The sequence below is a fragment of the Protopterus annectens genome, chromosome 8.part0 (assembly GCF_019279795.1).
Source record: "Protopterus annectens isolate FY-2018-M chromosome 8.part0, PAN1.0, whole genome shotgun sequence".
Lineage (NCBI taxonomy): Eukaryota > Metazoa > Chordata > Ceratodontiformes > Protopteridae > Protopterus > Protopterus annectens.
Genome location: NC_056741.1, coordinates 622,017,223 through 622,038,775, shown reverse-complemented (window position 1 = coordinate 622,038,775; position 21,553 = coordinate 622,017,223). Strand labels below are relative to the sequence as shown.

General features: G+C 41.5%; 1 protein-coding gene across 1 annotated transcript in view; it reads left to right on the top strand.

Moving 5' to 3' along the window:
* The window catches only part of LOC122808326 (plexin-B3-like), a 2,760,797-nt gene that overhangs the window by 1,397,558 nt on the left and 1,341,686 nt on the right, over positions 1-21,553 (top strand). Inside the window, exon 18 of the mRNA XM_044079291.1 lies at positions 6,268-6,416. Within this exon, the coding sequence (XP_043935226.1) occupies positions 6,268-6,416 (149 nt within the window). The remainder of the gene's footprint in view (positions 1-6,267; positions 6,417-21,553) is intronic.

Here is a 21,553-nt window from a genome sequence, read left to right as displayed (position 1 = left end):
TAACTATTCCTGCAAGAAATCACAGTGCTAAAATTTACACATGAGCTTAGGCAGAGTGCTGAGTTAGATATCCAGGATCAAAATGTGTCCAGTCTCTTGTGAGAAATAGTATTTAAACATTACTAACAAACATGTCTCTAAGGCCCTCCCAAATTACATCATTTTGACACTTAGGATTTCCCAGTATTCATATTGCATCATCTTAACACTGGTCTGAGTTCTCAGGCCACAAACTGCATTATTTAGCAGTCTAACACCTGCTCAGAAACTTACAATACAAGGCATTTCACATATACACTCTAGCAGAAACTAGAGCAATAAAGCACCTTCCACATGTAAATTCTGGTCATAAACTTTAGCCTTAAAACAATGGGCATGAAACCTTCATCCAGACACACTGGAGCCAAATTCTAATATGAAAGGGACACAACATGCTTCACTGGGACAGTAGAGTGCAATGCTGTCACATATTTTGCAGTTCCACATTTCACAGTATTCTTATACACTCAAGAAACATGCCTGTATTTTACATTTATTTACAAATGCCAGAATTATATATCAAATTCTGTTTGACTAGGCTGGTAGCCTTCACCCATATCTCCCCAATTGTCACACCCTCAACATCTTGTGATCTCAAATTCCACTCTTGGAAAACTGTTCTCCTAGTAACCATTATATCTGCAAAAATAGTTTTGGAGTTGCAAGCTCTATCGATCAAGCCACCATATTTGATTTTCCATAAGGACAGAGCATCTCTACGAATTAATCCATCCTTCATGCCAAAAGTTTGTTCCCAGACCAATCTAAATCAATCTATTGAGCTCCCAGTCTTTTTTCCCAATCACAGCAACAAGGCAGCGTACAAAATTCACCAGTTGGATGTGCATAGACAACTTGGGTTTTATCTGCATAGAACTAAAGATTTCAGCAAAACAGATCAATTGTTCATCTCCTTTACTGAAGCTAAAAAGGTTATGCCAGTTTCAAAAACTATGCTTTCAAATTGGCTCTCAAATTGCATTACCTTTATATACACCTCACATAACAGGAAATTACCATTCAAAGTTAGAGGCCACTCAACCAGATCATTAGCAACATCCTCTGCTTACCTAGCCAGATTGTCAATGGAAAGTATTTGTGCCGCCGCTACATGGGCAAGTCCCCATACATTCATTATTCATTACAAAGTTGAATTGGCCTCCAGGGACAGGCTTCCTTTGGTTCCACTGTACTCAACGGTATACTCCCATGAGCCACCCAGGGAAATGGTGCTAGGGATGCTGTCCCATCCAGTAAGAATGAAGGCAAGATAGGACAACATAGAATAAAGAAGTTATATACTCATCAGAATGTTCCATGTTTGTTGTCCATCTCGCCTTTATTCTTACAACCCTACTACCTACTCCAGCCAAGGACTCCTAGAGGACGTAGATGAGAGATCTCTCTTCTTTAGTAAAGGAGCTCCTTTGAATTTCCTTGTTATTTCTATGCCTGATGTCACATTATTAGTTTAGACACATTGTTATGATTGGCAGCAAACAAGATCTGGGGAATTGCACCACTGCATGATAGCATATCTATCCTATCACGAGCCAAGTCAGAGACTTCAAGCAAGTGTATTCAGCCGAGTCGGAGCCAAGGATTGGCTCTGAACCCATCCAGTAAGAATGAAGGGCGAGATGGACAACAAACATGGAATGTTATGGTGAGTACGTAACTTCTTTTTTTCGGCTTTGGTTATGTATATGAGCTGTAACTGCTCATAGCTATTAAAATGCCCATTCAAATCAAGTAACCCTAAACTGCCTTATTCTGCGAGGAAAATCAACTTGCCATACTCTGTTATTGCCTTCTTCCACTCCATAATAATTTCCTTACAACTGTTTTTGGTATTCACAACTTCTGTAGTTGATAGATGTACACCCAATGCTCTTATAAAACTAAAGGGATTAAAACATTTTACTGCTTGTATCTTATTGTCCATATCCATAATCATGTTTCCAATGTATTAATGTTTGCATTAGCTTTGTTTAGTCTCTTCCCACATTTCCTTAATTGCTGTAACAGAATCCTTTTAATCTGTACACCTTAAATACTTAATTTTATCGTGTACGGCTACTGGAGAGCAAGTTGATGTGTGGACGCATAGTTTATTGCTGCAGTTTTTGTTTGATCTTCATTTTTTATATTCCAGAAAGACTTAAAAGACATGGTGGTGTGTTTATCAGGTACAAAATATCTGCAAATAAGGGTAACCTTTCTTGATTACCATACCAGTTATATCCTGAAATTTGTGAATCTTTTTTTTGCTAATGGTGTCAAATATAAAGCAAGTAACAGAAGAGAAAATTGGATATTCCTTCTTGTTTTCTTTCTTCTAACTCAGCTTGTCAGAGGCAGAGTCTCCTACCTTGGTTATTGCTTCCGTCCCTTGATATATCCTTATTAACCCTTTTCTGTTGGGGAGAACACATGCCTCATTTGTGTATCCCATAAAATGCTTTCTCTGCATTAAGACTCACCAGCAGTAGCAGTGTTTTCTTACATTCTGCCTCACTCTGGGTCATTATTCTGTTAATGTTATCAAATGTTTGCACCCCCTACACACACACGCACACACAGATACCAGAGGAATTACCTGGCCAAGCTTGCTTCCTTTGTTACAAGGGACATAGGCCTTCACATAACAATACAAAAAAAAAATCATCCAGGAAAAGATTTCCAGAAAACTCCAAAGGGACCCCAGATCTGGGAGACCTCCCTTCTCTGACAAGTCATTATGATTATCTTTCTATCTCCCTCCTCCTCAGATCTACCCTACCCCTCTCAAAAAAGGTTCACTCAGACCAACTCAAACTGGGAAAAAATTACCACAGACAAGTGGGCACTTTTCATCATTTAAAAGGTTCCAATATGTCCTGGAAAATGCTTCCTCCATTAAAAGCATTCCACCACTACCTCCCAATCAGTTAAAACTACTTCATCCTATCTTTTGGGAACTACAGTCCCAAGCTACAGTAGAACCGGTGCCTTTTCATTTTGTGGGATGAGGATTTTCCTCCAGACTATTTCTGGTTCCAAGTAAAGAAGAGCAGTGGAGACCCATACTGGATCTCATTCTACTCAATACTTTCCTTATGGTCTCCTCTTTCAAAATGCTTTCCCTTCAGGCACTGCTTCTCTTCATTCTTCCTCTGGTATTTTTAGTCTCCTTGGATCTGAGGGATGCTTACCTACATATCCCCATATGCCTTTCCTGCATGAAATTCCTGAGGTTATGTACTGGCTCATGTCACTTTTACTGCTTTGTCTTTTGGGCTTTCTACAGCTCCCAGAATATTCCAAAGTGCCTAATGCTTGTTATAGCTTTTTGCAGAACTCAGGGACACAAATATTTCCCTGTCTAGATGATCTGCTTAGCCAGACCTCTTCAACTTAACTCTGACTGCAGCACCTCCAATTCATTCTCAGCCTCCACTTCCAATTGGGATTCACTGTCAGCTACAAAAAATGTTCCCTCCAGTCCACCCAAGACCTAGTCTTCTTGAGTTGCACACTGGACACCAGAAGTATGCAGGCCTTCATGCTTCCGGAAAAGGTGCAGAGCCTCACAGTTTACTTCCAGTCCCTAACATCCCTCAAAATCTGTTAGCCAGGGAGATTCTAAGAGCACTAGGATTAATGACAGCGACCATACCAGTGTTTCCTTTAGCCAGGTTACATATGACCATATGAGAAAAGTTGTATGGTTCCAACACTCTCATCCCATGGACAACACAGATCACCCTTATGCTTGTCTCAAGAAAATGTTATGGTGGGTGATAAAGATGAACCTCAATCCAGGATTACTTTTCAAGACACAGACCCTAACTCAAGAAATGTACACAGACACCTCAGATGAGGCTTGCGGGGGGTGGATGGGCATCCACAAAGTCTAGGGCAGTTGGTAGTCTCTCATTCAAGGCCTTCAAGTTTTCACCAACCACTGGAAACCAGGGCCTTTTCAAGTATTCACAGACAACACTATAGTCATGTGATACATAAGCAAGAAAGATCCTGGTCATTCCAGCGTTGCATGTTGGCTTCACCCTCACCTCGGGACCTCAGCGTTCTGCTAGAAAAACTCTCTGCCTCATTTTGAGCCAACTGATGCTTCTACTCTCAAATTCTGCACCTGGAAAACTATTCTGTTGCTGGCTTTCACTTTTGCTAGGATAGTATGAGAACTACAGACAGTCATGGCTGCCCTACTTTTTCTCGTTTTTCACAAGGCCAGACTGTCCCTGAGAGTAATCTCCTCCATTATGCACAAAGTGGTAAATGAGATGTCTCTCAACTAGGCCATTAATCTACCCACTTTCTTTACCATCCCATAGAACATGGGAGAAAGGTTTCTACATTTCCTAGATTGCAAAGACAGCAAAGATTTTATTTGGACAAGGCTAAGTCTATTTGTAAGTCAGACCAATTATTTGTCTCTTTCATAGACTCAGAAAAGAGAGGTTAACCCCCCCCCCCCCCGTGCTCTTCCCTCATCAGGCCAGTAATAGAGTACAATGCACTCTTTGGTATGTTCCTTTTCAAACACCTGCAGCAATTGGAGAGACCACAAAGGTTCCTTACAAAGAAAATTCAGTGTCTTCAAGATCTGTCTTATGCGGATAGACTAAAATCACTGTCAGTTTACTCTGTGTCATACAGACTGCTCAGAGGCGACATGTGCTTTGCATATAGAGCAATCTCTGACCCAAGTTTGGAAATGCTGCACATTTGCAAGTCAAATGGCACATGGGTCATTCACTCAAAGGCCCTTAACCTGGTATGTGACATCAACAGAACTTGCTGGAGGGATAGATTTATCTCTTGGAGGTTGCCCCACCTTTGGAACAAGTTTCCTATTCATGTTAAAGCCCCTCATTGGCCCTATTTAAGCACAATTTGGACGATTGGATGAGTAATCGGCCCCTCATTGGCCCTATTTAAGCACAATTTGGACGATTGGATGAGTAATCGGAAATTCACCTCGGGGGTTCCATCTGTGTCCCTCTGGGGCAGGGGCAATAGATGCTGATTTTGGTGTCTGCTTGAACCAGCCACCCTTGGGAACATGGGTTGAACTTGGCTAGGCTTGTAAGGGTCCTTGGGGCTGTTAGCCTAGTAACCTCCTTTGATCTTAAACTTGGCCAGCCAATATCTAACAGATCATTGCAAGCTGGATTTCTAAGTCCATTTCCTTTTGTTATTCGACCATGGCAAATCCTTGCCCTACTTTCTATGGGCTCACACTACCACTGCTGTGGCCTCTTCTGTTGCCTTCTACAAAGGGGTAAATGCCAAGACAATTTGGGAAGCTGCTACATGATGATATGTGCACACCTTCACTAAACACTGCAGAATAGATACTTTTTCAAGGCCCTGGGCCACCTTTGCTAGGTCAATCCTTTTTGGACTCTTGGACAATTCTCACCATTCTCAACCATCCTCCCTTCTGTTCTCTTAAGCTTTTTGAATCACCCAGCTGTTTGAAATACTGCAACTATGGTTTCACTCCGATCTTAGTTATGTAAGAACCTGCCATAATAATAGATGTCCTACTGTTCACTGTTGCAGTATTCCTTCCCACCCTCCTTCCCCCTTCCTAGTCTATTTTGCTTTTCTTCACCCCTGCCCTGTCTGGTAGACCCTAGGACAGAGGAATCCATCTAGTCTCTTACTTTGACCCTACTAGCTGACTACCCCTTTCTCAGATGTCTTCAGGCTGCTTGGCTTGCAGATAGCCTGAGGAGTTATGCTCATACATCTGTTAAATATACCCCTAAGCTTGTAAGCAGAGGTCATGCATCTGATGTATGCTCCAGGGAAGGTGAAAGCTTTGGTATCCCAGACAGACATCAGTATTGAAAACCCATCTACTTGCAATTCTCCAGCAGTAATTAGTGGGACATGTACTGGTATGGTAAGTCTTATTTTTTTTCTGGGGGGGGGTTGCATTCTGTGCTGCTGGGCACTATACATATCTCAATGAGAAAGAGGTGGTAGTTGGTAAGAACTTTCCAAGACAAGCATCAGACATGACATACTCTGAATATCTTGTTGCATGCATGCCATGTCTTGGATTTACTTTAACAGATTTTATAGAAGGCTAATGAAGTAACTTAGGCAGTCCGTGAATATAACATTAAATAATCCAGGTTGAAGGTTTACTGAAACAGAGCTAGTGTCCTGGTGTTTTGATTGTTTTATTTATTTATTTTTTTTTCACTTTAGGTCCGAATGGGGAATCTTAAGTTCAACCTCGGAAAAGTGGAATATGTTTCAGATAGCCAATCCTTCTTTCCAAAAGAGGCACAGATTGGGTTGGGTACTGGAGCTGCAGTGGTGGTTTGCATTGTACTTATCATCATCCTGATGTACAGGTAAATTAACACTCTTTGTAGGAGAAAGATTTTGCACTGCAGAAGAAACTGAGGTTTGTTTGCTAAAATTTTCTTCCATATGTGACTTGGGAATACAGAAGTCAAATGCTATGCTGATTGTCACATGGTACACATGGGATACTCAGTGTATTGCTACAGTTCTTATTTTAAAAGTGTGGATATCTGTGCCAGATGGACCCTTTTCAGATACATCCTAGATATACACAAGTAACGTATCTTGAGTGTAAGAAGTTGCAAATGTGGTATATTTTCAGATAAAAATAGTGAACTTTGGGACTTTTGGTAATGGTGCCTATGTAAGTGTGAGTAAACACATTCCATTACAGCAATCATATCTAAAAATCTGCCATAAGTGAATGAAAAAAGCATCCTTACTAAAATTAAGAAGTGCTAATGAACCTTGTATAAATATCTAAAAAGAAAAAAGTGAACTAGTAAGAAATCCAAATGTACAGACAATGCAAGTGAACTTGGCAGAGAGAACATAGACATGGCAGCATGACAGCAGGTATATGAAAGCAAAAGGGATGCATCTGAATTTACTGAGAAAATAGATAAGATTTATATGCAAGTTTTAGAAGTCAGTGACTAGTTTATGGATTACATGATGGAAGGTTGTAGTAAGTAGAATTGTCTCCCACTCTCTCCAAACTTCAGTGACCTGACAGCTGTCAGAGAAACAGGGAAAGAAACTAGCAATGAGAGTCACAGACATGGAAGTGGCCCATGAAGGTATGGAAGAAAAGTTGCAAAAAATCTCAGACTCTCAAATGTCTCCAAGGTATTGGAAGAAAGGCATGTAAAAAAGTTATTGAACGACTAAGCAAGTGTTTTAGAGTACCTAAGGGAAGACATTCTCTTAGAGCCCAATGAATAAATATTTCACCCAAGACAAAGTCATATTCCCACTGCAAACATTCCACATGAAGGAACAGTTAAGTCAGCTATGGAAGAAAAGAAAATTAATAGTCAGTGAACAAAGAGCTTTTATTGACTGATTTCTCACTGCGCACAAGGTTAAAAAGAAGTAGGTTTACACAATGCTTCAAAAAGTGCAAGCCACTCAGTCTATGCTTTAAAACTGTATATCCAGTGATGATAGTTTTTATCCCACATTTGGCCTAATCCTTTTTACATCAGTAAGACCTGGGATAGAAACTTGAAAAATTTACAGGCACAAGGTAAGGAAATGTGTGAAATAAAGGATATAGATGGGCAAGAAGAATGGAACATTTAACAAAATCTGAAAAAGTAAATAGCTTTCTTAGAAAATTTATATAACAGTCGAAGAAACAGAGAAGGAGATGAAAGATAATGAATTGGCTTGAATGGTATAAAATGAGAGTATTACAAGGAAATAAAGATGAAAGAGAAGTTTTTCTAGGAATATTAAATGGATGGAGGTGGAGGAGTGATAAAATGTGTATGGAAAGAATGAAACAAAATTATATAAAATAAATTGAGGCCTGTAATACTAGGAATTACTAACTATAAAATGTTTATGAAAATACTGCAGAAAGGGTGGATAAAGTATTGGAGGAACTGTGATATAAAAGGAAGAGAGGTAAAAGAAATGTTACAGTGAAAAAAAATAAAGAAAGAGTGATAAAGTGAGCCAAGTAGCAATGTGACAGATTTTAGAGGCATATGGAATAGGAGAAAATAGTGTTAATGTAATATAGAAATGCTATGAAAATTCATTAAGTAAAAGTTAAGATAAATGGATGGGAAAAAAGTATTAAGAGAAGAATAAACTAGGGTACCCAGTGAGTATGTAAGATATGAGGGAGGCAAGATGGGAGAGGGAAGGATAGCTATATTACAAATATGTATGATATATGCTGATGATTTTGTTGTAATAATAAAAAGGGTGGATATGTGAGGTTGTAATAGGGATCAAAAAAGCTGGTCTGCAGTTAATGAAGTGTAAGGGATGTGGTGAGATAAAAAATAAATGAACTGTATTTCACAAGAAAGAAAAATATTTTGGGAGTGATATTTAGTGAGCAGAAAGTGTAATAAGCCAATGGAGAAATATTAGAACAATTAAAAAATGCTAGCTTAGTAGAATTTTTTTTTTACCATTTCAGAAAATATGTTGAATATTTGTATATTTTCAAAAATAACATATTTAACATAAATGTATATGTTTTCCATTCAAATGGAAAAACGTATTTTAGCTTCATTTGAGGCTCTAAGCTGAACCCGGTCAGAAGTGGAATAATATATCATTAAAAAAAAAAAAAGAGGAAGTTTGAATTTGTAAAATCCAGTGGTGCATTTAGAATTTGTACATTTGTTTTGAGTAGAGAAAGATAAAAGAAAAAACAAAAAGGAAATAATGAGTAAGATTTATAAATATAAATGTGTATGGGAAGAAAAAGTGTGGAAAAGACAAGAAAATGGCAGGATGGAAGAAAATATGAAAATAAAATGAAATTGAGGTTGATGGGGGAAAAGAATGGTATAGCATGGTTTTAGAAAAAAAATGTGTACGCATGGAGTGAAGTAAAAGAAGATAGGGAAAAGGCAATAATAGAAGAAAAAGGTCTGATAATTTATATGAAACTGGATTTTTGTGGAGACTTTTTGGACAGGTTACTGGTGAAAGGGAATGTGTGAAATGCATGGTGATAGAGAAAAGAAAACATGTTGAATGAAGTGAAGTAGAAACAAAGAATTTTTCAGATTGCAAAAAGAATGAATTTTGCAAAAGAGTTAGAAATGAATACAAGTTGGAAATATTTAAACATGTAAATATAAATATATGATGGGATATGATATGGGGGGGGGGTATGATAAAGAAATGTGATATTGACAAATGGGGTAAGTGCTGTTTGTGAAAATATGAGTCCCCTGTCTGGAAAAAAAAGTGCAAATTTGTTATATAACAAACTTGAAGAGGATGGTGCATTGACTGAAACAAGAATATGGTTGTAGAGTAAAGGATGGGAGAATAGAGGATAAATATAAAAGAAAAAAGAATGAAAAATAGAATTGTTAAGTTATTTTGTGTTAATAACTTAATTATAAGTTGTTGTTTGTCTTTTGGCTTTTTCCCAGTTAGGGGTTGCCACAGCGGAACTCCGGTCTGCTAATGATTGGCAGTTGTTTTTTATGGTGTTGAGTTGCCAGCCCGACGCCCAACCTTCAACAAAGGCATGCCCATTCAACACATGTCTTTCGAATGCCCACTCGACCGCGGGGAGGACATGGCACTCCCAACCCAAGCCGAGAATCGAACGGGAGAACCTCTTGCTGTGAGGCAACAATGCTACCACTGCACCACCGCAGAAGTAATAACTTAATTATAAGTACGAACGTAAAAAAATTAATGTGTACATATGATTGATTTAAAATGTAAATGGGATAAAATGAATGTAAATGATGGAGCAAAGTAAACTAAAAAGTGGAGCAGAAGCAAGCTTGGAGTGAGGTAGCTGATCGTGTTGGGGATGTTTAAGCAGAAGATTTTGGCAAGAAGAAAAGCAAAAATATTGGTATGTAGTCCACGGGTTCCCAAACTGTGCGCTTTGGCGCCCTGGGTTGCCGCGGCTTCCTTACAGGGGAGCCGCGAAGCTTAGCAGCTGATTGCAGGTAAGTGAATGCCTGTATGAGTGTGTGTGTGTCTGTCTGTGCATGTGTGAATGAATGCGTGCATGAAAGCAAAAGAATCTGTGTGTGTGAGAGATTGGGAGAGTGAGAGCGATGTGTGAGTGAATGCAGGAATGAATGAAAAAGTGGCTGTGTGTGTGTGTGAGATAGATCAGGAGAGTGAGTGTGATATGTGAGTGAATGCAGGAATGAATGAAAAAGTGTGTGTGAGAGATCGGGAGAGTGAGAGCGATGTGTGAGTGAATGCAGAAATGAATGAAGAAGTGTGTGTGTATGAGATCGGGAGAGTGAGAGCAGTGTGTGAATGAATGCAGGTATGAATGAGGAAGTGGCTGTGTGTGTATGTGTGAGATCGGGAGAGTGAGAGCGATGTATGAATGAATGAATGCGCAAGTGGATATGTGGCATGTAGGTGTGACAGAGAGTGAGAGAGATGTGTGAAATGAATGCATGTATGAATGAGGAAGTAACTGTATGTGTGTGTGTGTGTGTGTGTGTGTGTGTGTGTGTTTGATCAGGAGAGAGTCAGAGTGATGTGTGAGTGAATGCAGATATGAATGAAGAAGTGACTGTGTGTGTGTTTGATCGGGAGAGAGAGAGATGTGTGAGTGAATGCAGGTATGAATGAGGAAGTGACTGTGTGTGTGTGTGTGTGTGTGACTGTGTGTGTGTGTGTGTGTGTGTGTGTGTGTGTGTGTGTGTGTGTGTGTGTGTGTGTGTGTGTGAGAGATTGAATGTCCAGATTTTTGCCTCGTGTTTTTGGTGTGTTCCTCTTAAAATCTGTACTTTTCTGGCAAATAGTTGAGGATTGAAGTCATTAAGTAATGACAAGAATTTGAGTTTGACTCCACAGCCTTCAGAGAATTCATGCTAATTCAAAACCTATTCATTCTATCAACTTTCTAAGTTTGTAAGAGCAGTATTTAAAATCTGTCCCTATATGTCCTCCCATCATTTTAGGTTTTGGTCCAGATTTTTTGCTCTAAAAATCTGGACAAAACCTAAAATGATGGGAGGACAAAAAAGGATTCAGCAAGGGAGCCAAGAATCAAAAAAGTTTGGGAACCACTGGTGTAGTCAGTTGGTAGAGTAACTAGTTTTAAGGGCATCCATCAACAGGATATATAAAAAATTGTGTTCATGGTGTAAGAACAGAAAAACAAGCAGATGTCAGAACAAAAATATACAGCAACAGGCCATAAGTGAGCAACTCAGAACTAAGAAGCCTGTGGTAAGATTTAAACAAAAAATGATTTTTTAAATACCATGTTGTGGATGATTATTGTCTTTAGGATTTAATATAAAAGACATACGAACATTCATTGAAGTGACTTTTGAAATATTTGGCGTATTAAAAAAGTGTCAGTAGTAGTAAAGAAATGAGAGGCTGCAACATGAAAGGACTTTTTTTTTATTTAATTCTGGACTACATCTTAAAAAGAAAATGCATGTACAGTTCAGAACTGCTGATACACATATTGTTGAGATGCTTTCACTTCTTTTGTGTTTATTTTGTAAAGCGGTACATGACATAAAAAGGTATTTAAAATGAGTAGAATGGGGGTGGGAAGTTTTAGTATTGCACATTAAATGTCATAGAAGGAAGGATGCAACATGTTCAAAATGTAACAGCTGTTAAATTGAAAGAGTGAGACTTTGAGATTCTGGGGCCAGAAAAGGCTTGTTTTCTTTAAGTGAAATACAGGATTGTGACAAAAGAAGATGTAGACAATTTAGAGAAAAGGAACATAAGCTAAAATTATGAACTCAATTTAAAAAATGTAATGTCTAAGGGTATTTTTGATTTGATTGCCCTTTGTTACAATACAGAGGAATAGCTGAAGAAAATAGTAACAAAGAAAAGATAGATGATAATGTGGAAGAAAATATAGAAGTAGAGCATAATAAATTTCTGAATAAATGTAGTTAAATACCATGAAAAAATGGTAATCTAGGAGAAGAGGAGATATGAACTCTTGGAAAGTGATGGAGAGGAGGGGGATTTTGACACAGGAGAAAAGAACATTGCCCATTCTGTTGTAGGTGGGGCTTGCTGGTTCTGTGGGATAACCTACCCCCTCCCCTTGTGGAGCTGGAGCACCCCCAGTGACGGCTCTTCTCAGTGCTGCTGTAGCTTCCCTTCAAGGTATGGCATGACTTCATATGCTGAATTCCCTGGCAGTTTACTCTGTGACTTGCAGATGGCTGAACAGGCTAATGCTCCACAGGGTAAACAGCTAGTGCTTCTGCTAGAGGTGTCACCCATGTGGTGAGATAGAACCGCCATCCCCGGCATGAGAGATCTGGCAAACGTTGATGTTAAGTTGTCTGTCTCGCCTTCGTACTTGCTGGTTGGGGATCGGAGCCGATCCTCTGCTCCGACTCAGCCATCTTCTATAGCTCAAGAGCTGTTTACTGGCTCGAGGCTACCCCTTATCCCATGATGCCTAGCGATAGCTACCCAGATCTCGTTTGTCGCTTCAGCTGCGAGGTGTCATTTTTCTGGCTCAGGCTCGTATAAAGTTTTTTATAGAACGTTCTTACTTTAGAATTAGTCCTTTTTCAGGTTTATTGTTAACTTTTAGTCTTGTTTTATCTGTTAGCTAGTGTTTAATTGTAGCATTCCTTCCCTTCCTTGTAGAACTCGTTTAACTTAGAGAGTTCTCCCCCTTATCCTTTTCTTGTCAGGTTAGCCGTTTAGGTTAGAGGCTTTCCTTCTACCCTTCTTTCATAGGCTAGCCCTTTAGGTTAGAGGCTTTCCTATCTAAAAAAAAAAAAAAAAAAACCCTTTAGCTTTAGTCTGCTAGTATAGTGTGTTTTTGTGTAGACTGTATTTTGCTTTGATAGCTATTGTTGTATTTCTTGTTTCCTTTTTCAAGGATGTCAAAGGAATCCAAAGTGTCTGGATTCAAGAAGTGTGACTCATGCTGTCCGAAAATGTCTCTGACAGATGGGCACACTTCTTGCGTCTGTTGTTTAGGTGCCGTGCACCTGCAGGACTCTTGTTCTATCTGCCATGCATTTAGCCCAAGAGTTCTGCAGGAGCGTAAGAATAAGCTTATTCTTAGGGGTCTTTTAAAGCCCCAGGATTCACCGGCCAAGATCTCTCAGCCTGTGAAATCCCCAAAATTTACCAAGCCGTCGGCTCCAAGTTCGGAGCCGTCCTTGGTTGACTCCACCTTCTACTTTGGTTCTGGCTGACACCAATAAGACTATCTCCCCGTCGGCTCCATCAGAATCTTCGGAGCCTTCACAGAGCCACAAGAGGCTGAGGTCCCCTTCCCTGGAATCGATACTGTCGGCTCCTCGGTCTCCCCTGCTTCAGAGTGAGCGCAGTCACAGATCTTCTCACTCCTCTCGATCCTCTAGGCTGTCTGATCACGATGTGAAGAGAGTGGTCAGTAGGTTGCTAAAGTTGCAGACACTTGCCAAGATGTTGTCCAGCCCTCCTCAACAGGTGTAGGCTCCATCCACTTCTATCGATGTTCCTCCTCCGACTCCATTGAGTTCAGAGCCAGAGTTCATTGGGGTTCGAGTAGTGGAACCGTCTGCTCCAATAACGCTCTCCCCTTCGGTTCCGTCGTCAGCTCTGATCCCCTCGATGGTGCCGTCCATCGAGAGATCTAGACGCCGGGGCTCCCTCGTCAGCTCCGAGGGGGCGAGTGGCATCAGACCCTTGTCCGACCCCGTTCTTCCTTTCGGAGCTTCGGCGCAGGTGAGCTCGGCTCCTACATCGGCCTCGGAGCCATCTCCCTTCGGAGCTGGGTTCTGATTTCCTCTGAACTGGAGCCTTCTCTGCATCGTGGCAGGGACACCTTCGATGTCATGAGGAGTGTGCTGACCACTGACTCAGCTTCACTATCGGCCCCACCGGCTCCGTCCCCTGTAGTGCCTGTGACAACCTCTGCTCCTCATCCAGACCACAAGCGTGGGGGAACTGGCACTCCAGGGCACCCCATTGGGTGTTTCCTCTTCTTCCGAGGCCTCCCCTGACCATTCAGAGGAGCCCCCTCATAAGAAGTGCAAGCGGAAGCACATTGACTCCCCTGAGTCTGTCACTTCTGATACAGACGTAGATGAATCGGAAGGGTCCCCGAGATCCCCCTCTGAAGATGTTTCCTTCTCAGACATCCTAGAAATGCTTAAGCAGAGGGGGAACTGGAATCCCCTAGCCCCTACCGAGGATGAGTCTGTATTCCTGGATGCTTTCGGTTCCCGACCTTCCACCTCCTGGGTTTCTCCGCCTTTTGATCCACTTATGGCAGTGGTGGCTCAAAAGGCTTGGTCAGCTCCAGATACAGTGGAAACAACTCCGAGGAGACCTAGCTATTTCATCACAGCACCCCATGATAAGCAGTTCCTTACCAAAGGTGTTCCTTTTGATGCCATGGCAGTAGCAGCAGCCACCAAAAAAGAGTTAGAGACCTCTTCATTTGTCCTTCCTCCTAACAAGGAGTCTAGGACTATGGACAGATACGGGAAGCAAATGTTTGCTTCAGCGACCTTTTCTATGAGGTCACTGAGCTACTTATGCCATTTTACCTGGCTTCAGAGGGATCTCCTTAAAGAATTCTGAGATACCCTTCAAGATCCATCAGCTGAGGGGGCTCAAGCTAAAGTAGCTTCCCAGCTGGTGACGCATAATTCTGTAGTCAACTCCTCTATGAGGCTCATTTCCTATGCAGCCGATGGTGCAAGTAGAGCCACAGGTACGGGTGTGGCCCTTAGGAGGCATGCATGGATGCGGCTGTATAATTTTGCGGAACTCTTCAGAGCGTCATCCACCAACACCCCCTTTGATGGTTCCTTTCTTTTTGGACCACAGGTGAAGGACACTTTGACTAGGTGTGAGCAAGAAGGCAAGACTCTCTCTATGCTGTGGGAGTCTGTTTTTCCACTCCTTCTAGACCATACCCCAGGGGTCAGAAGAATGGTAAAATGTGGTTCCGAAAATCCCAGGTAGCCTCGCCTGACATGCGTAGCGATTTTTCCTCCAGGGGCAGAGGGGGAAACAATAACAGATGCCACCCTCATGGCAGAGGGGGTCCGCAGAACCAGGGCAACAGAGAGTCTTTCTCTGATAAGCCCTTTCAGCATCTCTGAATGGTTGCCCGACTGCCCGCCTCTGGAAGACAGTCGGGGGAAGACTTTCACTGTACCCAAAAGCCTGGCAAAATTTAACGCAAGACAGATGGGTATGGTCCATTATATCCAGAGGTTACAAAATTCCCTTCTGTCAACCCCCCTTACCGTCAAGGAAATCCCTTCCAGATGTTCCACCCAATCTGAGGGACCAAGCAGTAATAGAAGTTTCAAAACTGCTAAAAAAAAAAAGTGTCATCCAAGAAGTCCCGGCAGACCAGCATGGATCCGGAACTTACTCAAGGTTCATTTTGGTACCAAAAAAGACAGGGGACTGGATACCTATTCTGGATCTCAGCAGACTAAGCAGGTCTGTTCAAAGAACAAAGTTTCAGATGGTCACGCTACAGTCCATTGTACCCTTTCTGGGTCAGGACAATTGGATGTGCTTGATAGATCTTCAGGATGCGTACTACCATATCAAAATGGACAGGCGCTCCAGGAGATTTTTTCGCTTCCGGCTGGGAGCCAGTCATTACCAGTTCAGAGCTCTGCCATTTGGTCTCACCACAGCCCCAAGGGTGTTCACCAAATGTATGGCAGTGGTCACGGCTCACCTGAGACATCGAGGATTCCAGGTGTTTCCATATCTAGATGACTGGCTCCTCACTGCTACTACCAGGCATCAACTTCTACAAGCCAGGGACTCCACAATCACAATCTGCTCCCAGCTAGGCAATACAATCAACTTCGAAAAATCTGCCTTGTTGCCCTGTCAGTCTATCACCTATATAGGAGCAGACTTAGACACAAGGAACATGTCCTCAAGGCTACCGCCAGAAAGGGTGTCTACATTTCGCCAGCAAGTACAAATTCTAATGCAGAGCAAAAGAATCCGTCAGGTTCATCCTTCAAACTCTGGGTTCTATGGCAGCAGCAATTCTTCTAATTCCACTGGCCCGCTTTCACATGAGGATCCTTCAGTGGCTTCTGTTCACACAGTTTTCTTTCCAACAGTTGCCCATGTCTCACATGATCATGATTACAGAAGCATGCAAAAGGCACCTTTCCTGGTGGATGGTCTACCCACTAGTGACTCAGGGCAGACCCTTCATTCAGCCCCCTCCGGTTGCCACAGTGACCACAGACGCCTCCCTGATAGGGTGGGGGGGCATTATCAGGGCAGGACAGTCCAAGGCACTTGGCAGCCTCACGAGTACCATCTGCACATAAACGTCCTAGAAATGAGAGCCGTGCTCCTAACATTGCAAGCCCTTCAGGACTCTCTTCCTTCTGGGACCATTGCAATTCAAACGGACAACATGTCAGTGGTGTGGTACATCAACAAGCAGAGCAGAGCCAGGTCCTACCCCCTGTGTCGAGAAGCACTCACTCTGGCAATGGGCGATTTCCTCCCAACGTTTTCTGATTGCGACGCACATCCCTGGGAGGTCCAGTGTCATAGCGGACAGGCTCAGCAGAGCTATTCTCATGCCTCACGAGTGGTCTCTGAATCAGGAAGTTGCGGATCTTATCTTCCGCAAATGGGGACAGCCTTGCTGAGATCTTTTTGCCACCCCCTTCAACAGCAAATACAGCAACTACTTCTCCCTTCTTCCGCTTCCAGGTCACTCACCCAGAGACGCTCAGGGACTTCTTTATGCCTTTCCTCCATTTCTCCTGATTCCAAAACTCATACAGAAAGCTATATCATTGGGCTGAAAAATGATCCTCATTGCCCCCTACTGGCCTCGACAGATATGGTTTCTGTTCCTGCACCATTACCTTCTTGATCAGCCCTGGACTCTGGATCCGATTCCAGAACTACTGATTCATCAGTCAGGCAGGTTGCATCAGTCCCTCCAAATGCTCCAGCTCACAGCTTGGCTGCTCCACTTTCATGCTTAGCCAGGCTTCCCAGCATTTCCCCGGCTGTACGTGAGATCATTGTCTCCTCTCACAAGTCCACAACTAGAAAAACTTATGGTAGTAAATGGAAACGTTTTTCTTGTTGGGCAGAGGCTAGGAACGTAGATCCCTTTTCAGCCCCAGTCCACGAAATTCTGGAATTCCTAGCACAACTTTTTCACTCCGGGTCCACTTCTGCTACAATCAGGGTTCAATTAGCGGCCATTTCTAATTTTCATGTTGGGTTGTCAGATTCAAGCATTATGTCTCTCAAGCTCTGTAAAGCTTTTTTAAGAGGGACTACTCTCCTTAGACCTCCAGTGAGAGATCCCCCCTCCTCCTTGGGACCTTAATTTGGTACTAACCTTCTTAACTCTGCCCCCCTTTGAACCAGCAGCGTCCTGCTCCATTCAGTTTCTATCATGGAAGAGACACTTTCTGGTAGCTGTTACTTCAGCCAGATGCGTCTCTGAACTTCAGGCACTTTGTGTTCATCCTCCATACTTGGTTTTTCATAAGTCTGCTCAGAAAATAATTTAAACCAATCTATAGACCTTCCTGTGTTTTTCCCTAACCACACCAACAAGGCAGAGTACAAATTACACCAATTGGACATTCATAGACAATTGCGTTTTTACCTGCAGAGGACTAAAGAAATAAGGAAGTTGGACCAACTATTCCTTTCCTATGCTTTAGGCAAACAAGGTCTCCCAGTTTCCAAGGTGACCTTATCCAGGTGGTTGTCTCACACTATTACTTTCATTTATCAATTAAGAAACAAAGAGTTGCCTATTAAACCGAAAGGTCATTCTACTAGGGCCTTGGCCACCTCTGTAGCCTTCCAATCTAGGTTGCCCATGGATTCTATCTGTGCAGCTGCTACGTGGGCAAATCCTCATACCTTTATTTCTCATTACAAGCTAGATATAGTCTCCAGGAGCAGAGCTGACTTTGCTTCCACTGTTCTGAAGAGTCGGTTCCAATGAGCCGCCCAGGATTGTAGGTGCTAGGGACGCTGTCCCAACCAGCAAGAACGATGGCGAGATAGACAACTTAACATAAAGAAGTTATGTACCTACCATAACGTTCCATGTTAGTTGTCTTCATCTTGCCTTCTTTCTTACGTCCCACCCTCCGTCCCCCTGTCCTATTGGACCGAGAGGAGTTCTGTTTTCACTGGCTGAGTGTTCTCTGGTTTGTTTCCTCTACTGACTTAGAGAATATGACAGGTATGCTCAACCTATTTGTTTGGACAGGTTTATTCTCTGGCTATGTCTGGGGTTAGCTATTTCAAATGAGTGCTGGGTAGCTATCGCTAGGCATCATAGGATAATGGGTAGCCTCGAGTCAGTAAACAGCTCTCGAGCTATAGAAGATGGCTGAGTCGGCTCCGATCCCCAACCAGCAAGAAAGAAGGCGAGATGAAGACAACAAACATGGAACGTTATGGTGGGTACATAACTTCTTTTTCACACTCATTCTTCCCTGCCATCTCCTACAGGTGCCAGAGCTGCTATTCAAACTTTGGTGTTACCTATATTGTAGTTGGGGCTTTATCCCTGTATGCGGAGCTGGCTTAGTGAAATATTTTTGATGATATAGATTTCTGCTCAAAATGTAGCTAAATAAGTAAAGAATTAAAAAGAATCAAACTTGTTTTTAAAATTATTTTGGAAAACAATATCCTCCTTTTTTGGTGTTAGTGCAGCTAGGAGAGTTTGAGGAGCATTATTTTTATGCTGTAAATCTTGCAAAACTTCTGTAAAGGTAGTTGAGTAGCTTTGCCCTAATAATCCTTCCTTCATGCTTAAATTCTTGTTGGATGTTGCTTTAAACCAAAATATTAATCTCCCTCTTCTTATTCTTATCGTAATATGCTGAGGAGTAGATTGTTACCAAAAAAAAAAAGACAGTTGTTTGGCATGCGTTCCCAGTGTCAAGGATTTCAAGAAAACCAATTGGCATTTGTCTTCCCATGCCCAACAGTCTTTTATCTGATAGGAAAAAAGAAATCATGCTGCTGCTTGCGTTATATTCTGATAAATTTTCAGAGGTAATGTGTTCAAGGTATAGAGTGCATTTTACTAGAGTGCTTGTGTCCTTCAGTACTTTTCTTCAGTAATGGGGGATTCAGCAGCACTTTACAAGGTGGTCATATAGTCCTTAATGCGTATGTGTATCAGGCACTGCAAGGTACAGGTTAGATTCAGTTTCTAGAACCAGGGGAAGTACTGCTGTGGCTTTGGTCCAGGAAATTCCATCTGGGGCCTCCTTTACAAATGTTGCTGTGAGTTTAATGTTGTACAGTTACTGTGAAGACAAGGCAGTAAAACATAGTATGGTTGTGTAAGGTACTTGCTATAATGATGATTTAAGTATCTCCCTCTATTCACAGTAACACTCTACCCTTCAGCTTCTTTAGTCTTTATGTGTTGCTAGTATGTGTATTTTGATGGCTGGTGTTAAAACGGTCTTCCAGCAAGTATGCTGTATTGGCTTAACTTTATGCCAGGAAAAGATTCTGACGAGTGGGGGAAAAAATCAATTATTTTCCAGTCTGGAAGTCATAGTGCAGTTGGGGACTGTTCTTGGCCTTCCTGCCTACCTCTTAAAACAATAATTCATACCTCTCAACTTATACTGCTGCTAGAATAGGTTAATATGATTATCATCTGTGTAGAAGTGTAAGTAGAATTCCAGTGGGCTTTCTGACAATTAAAGAACTTTGACTCTGTGGTTAAGAGGAGGCAACCAATTGGCAATAATTGTATAACCTGTGCTTCCCATGCCTACTGTTGCTGTGTTTTTTTTTTTTTTTAAATATCAACGAGCATTCTAGTCTGTTGAGCTAGGTACATGTGCAACTTACCATTACCACATAGAAGGTGTTTTTTTTATGTTAAAGTAACAAGTCTGAACCCATTAGCATTGCTGATGTTTCAGGCTGATTGAATTTAGGTTTACTATCAGTAATTGTAGCAGCCACTTTGGTTTCAAAGAAGGCTGTCATTTGAATTGAAGTTTTATTGTTTGTCTGTTTTTACATTCTGCTGTTTGGTAATGTCCCTACTCTACTAAAACCTCAGACTTTACTTTTGAGGTGGTTGCAGTTTTTTTCCCTTTTTCACTATTTAGAAACTGACATAATTGTATACTTGCTCCTCATTGTATGACTTTCTGAGGAATGGTTTGCACACTAGTTGTGTTAAAGTGAAATGCTTATTTCTGGGATTGTGTATCATACCTGCATTATGTATTTTCCTTTAATGCTCCTGTTCAGCTAATTGTAACAGAAGAGGTGGGTTAAAAATGGGTAGTGGAAGTCCCTTTGCAAACGATATCAATGGAAATTATAGCTTGCAACTACAGTCCATTTATGTGCAAGAACTTAATTTAAGGGGGATATAGAAAGTGGCACCCATAATTTCAGTACTTAAAACAAATTATTGATGAATCTTTTTGTTTAAATGTAGTTCATTAAAGATTTTAATAGAAACAATAATGGTATGGCTAGGATTGAAAACATCAAACAGGATACTGTAAAGACAATAGAAGGAGCCTACATGTACAGGTAAATAGTTCTGCAAGTGTTGTATACTCCTGTCTTGACATTTTTACACAGAATAGAGAGTTCACTGTTTAAATACCTGTCCAAATTGAGTCTTTAATTTAACGTGTGGAGTCAGGACTTTCTAAGAATTCTTCCACTTTTATCCACCATCCAGTGATAGTGGTGAGTCTGTGTTGTCCGTGTGCTCACTGAGAATTTCATTCCATATCATATACTTTGCTAAACAATGAGTCTGTGTTCTTGCAATAGTTAGTAGATCAAGGCATGATACCTTGTATTGTGATTGAGGTCACACAGTGGTTTCTGGACACTGAATAGGGTAGTCTACAAGTGGTTCTGTTATCAGGGTTCTGTCTGACCAGAGCTGTTGTGGAGACTTGTCTGAATGTATACATAAGACAGTAAAAAAATGTCACTTTTCTGGTGGTGGTTTCTCTAAGCTGCTAGAGATACATTAAGAGGTGGATGCATATTGAATAGTCTGTTTGAAAATATTTTCATGCAAAAATACCCTTTAGATGTATGAGGCGATAGTGCAGTACATTGAATTTTATGCACTTACTTGCTTAGCCTCATAAGAGGTTGCATTCTGGTATAAAACCTGTGGTATTGACTGCAGATGGATGTGTAACATGGCAGTATAGTTGGATAAAATATTTCCTGGATATATTCTTGATGTAGAGCCACTGAAAGGAACCATGCCACTTCTTGGGTCAGTCCACCAACCTATTAAGTTTGGCCTGTCAACTGTAAGAGTGGAACCCATTTTTGTCTTGGAAAAGAGGGATAGAAGCTTATCACCTTAGCAAGTTCATTCCTAAGGATGTGAAACCTTTCCATTATCAGGGTCAGTAACATTCTGCCTTGTCTGAGTAACTGCTCCCATTAGGCTCAGTCAGCATGCATGCTTAAAATGGATCTGGCATCTGATGCAAAAGTG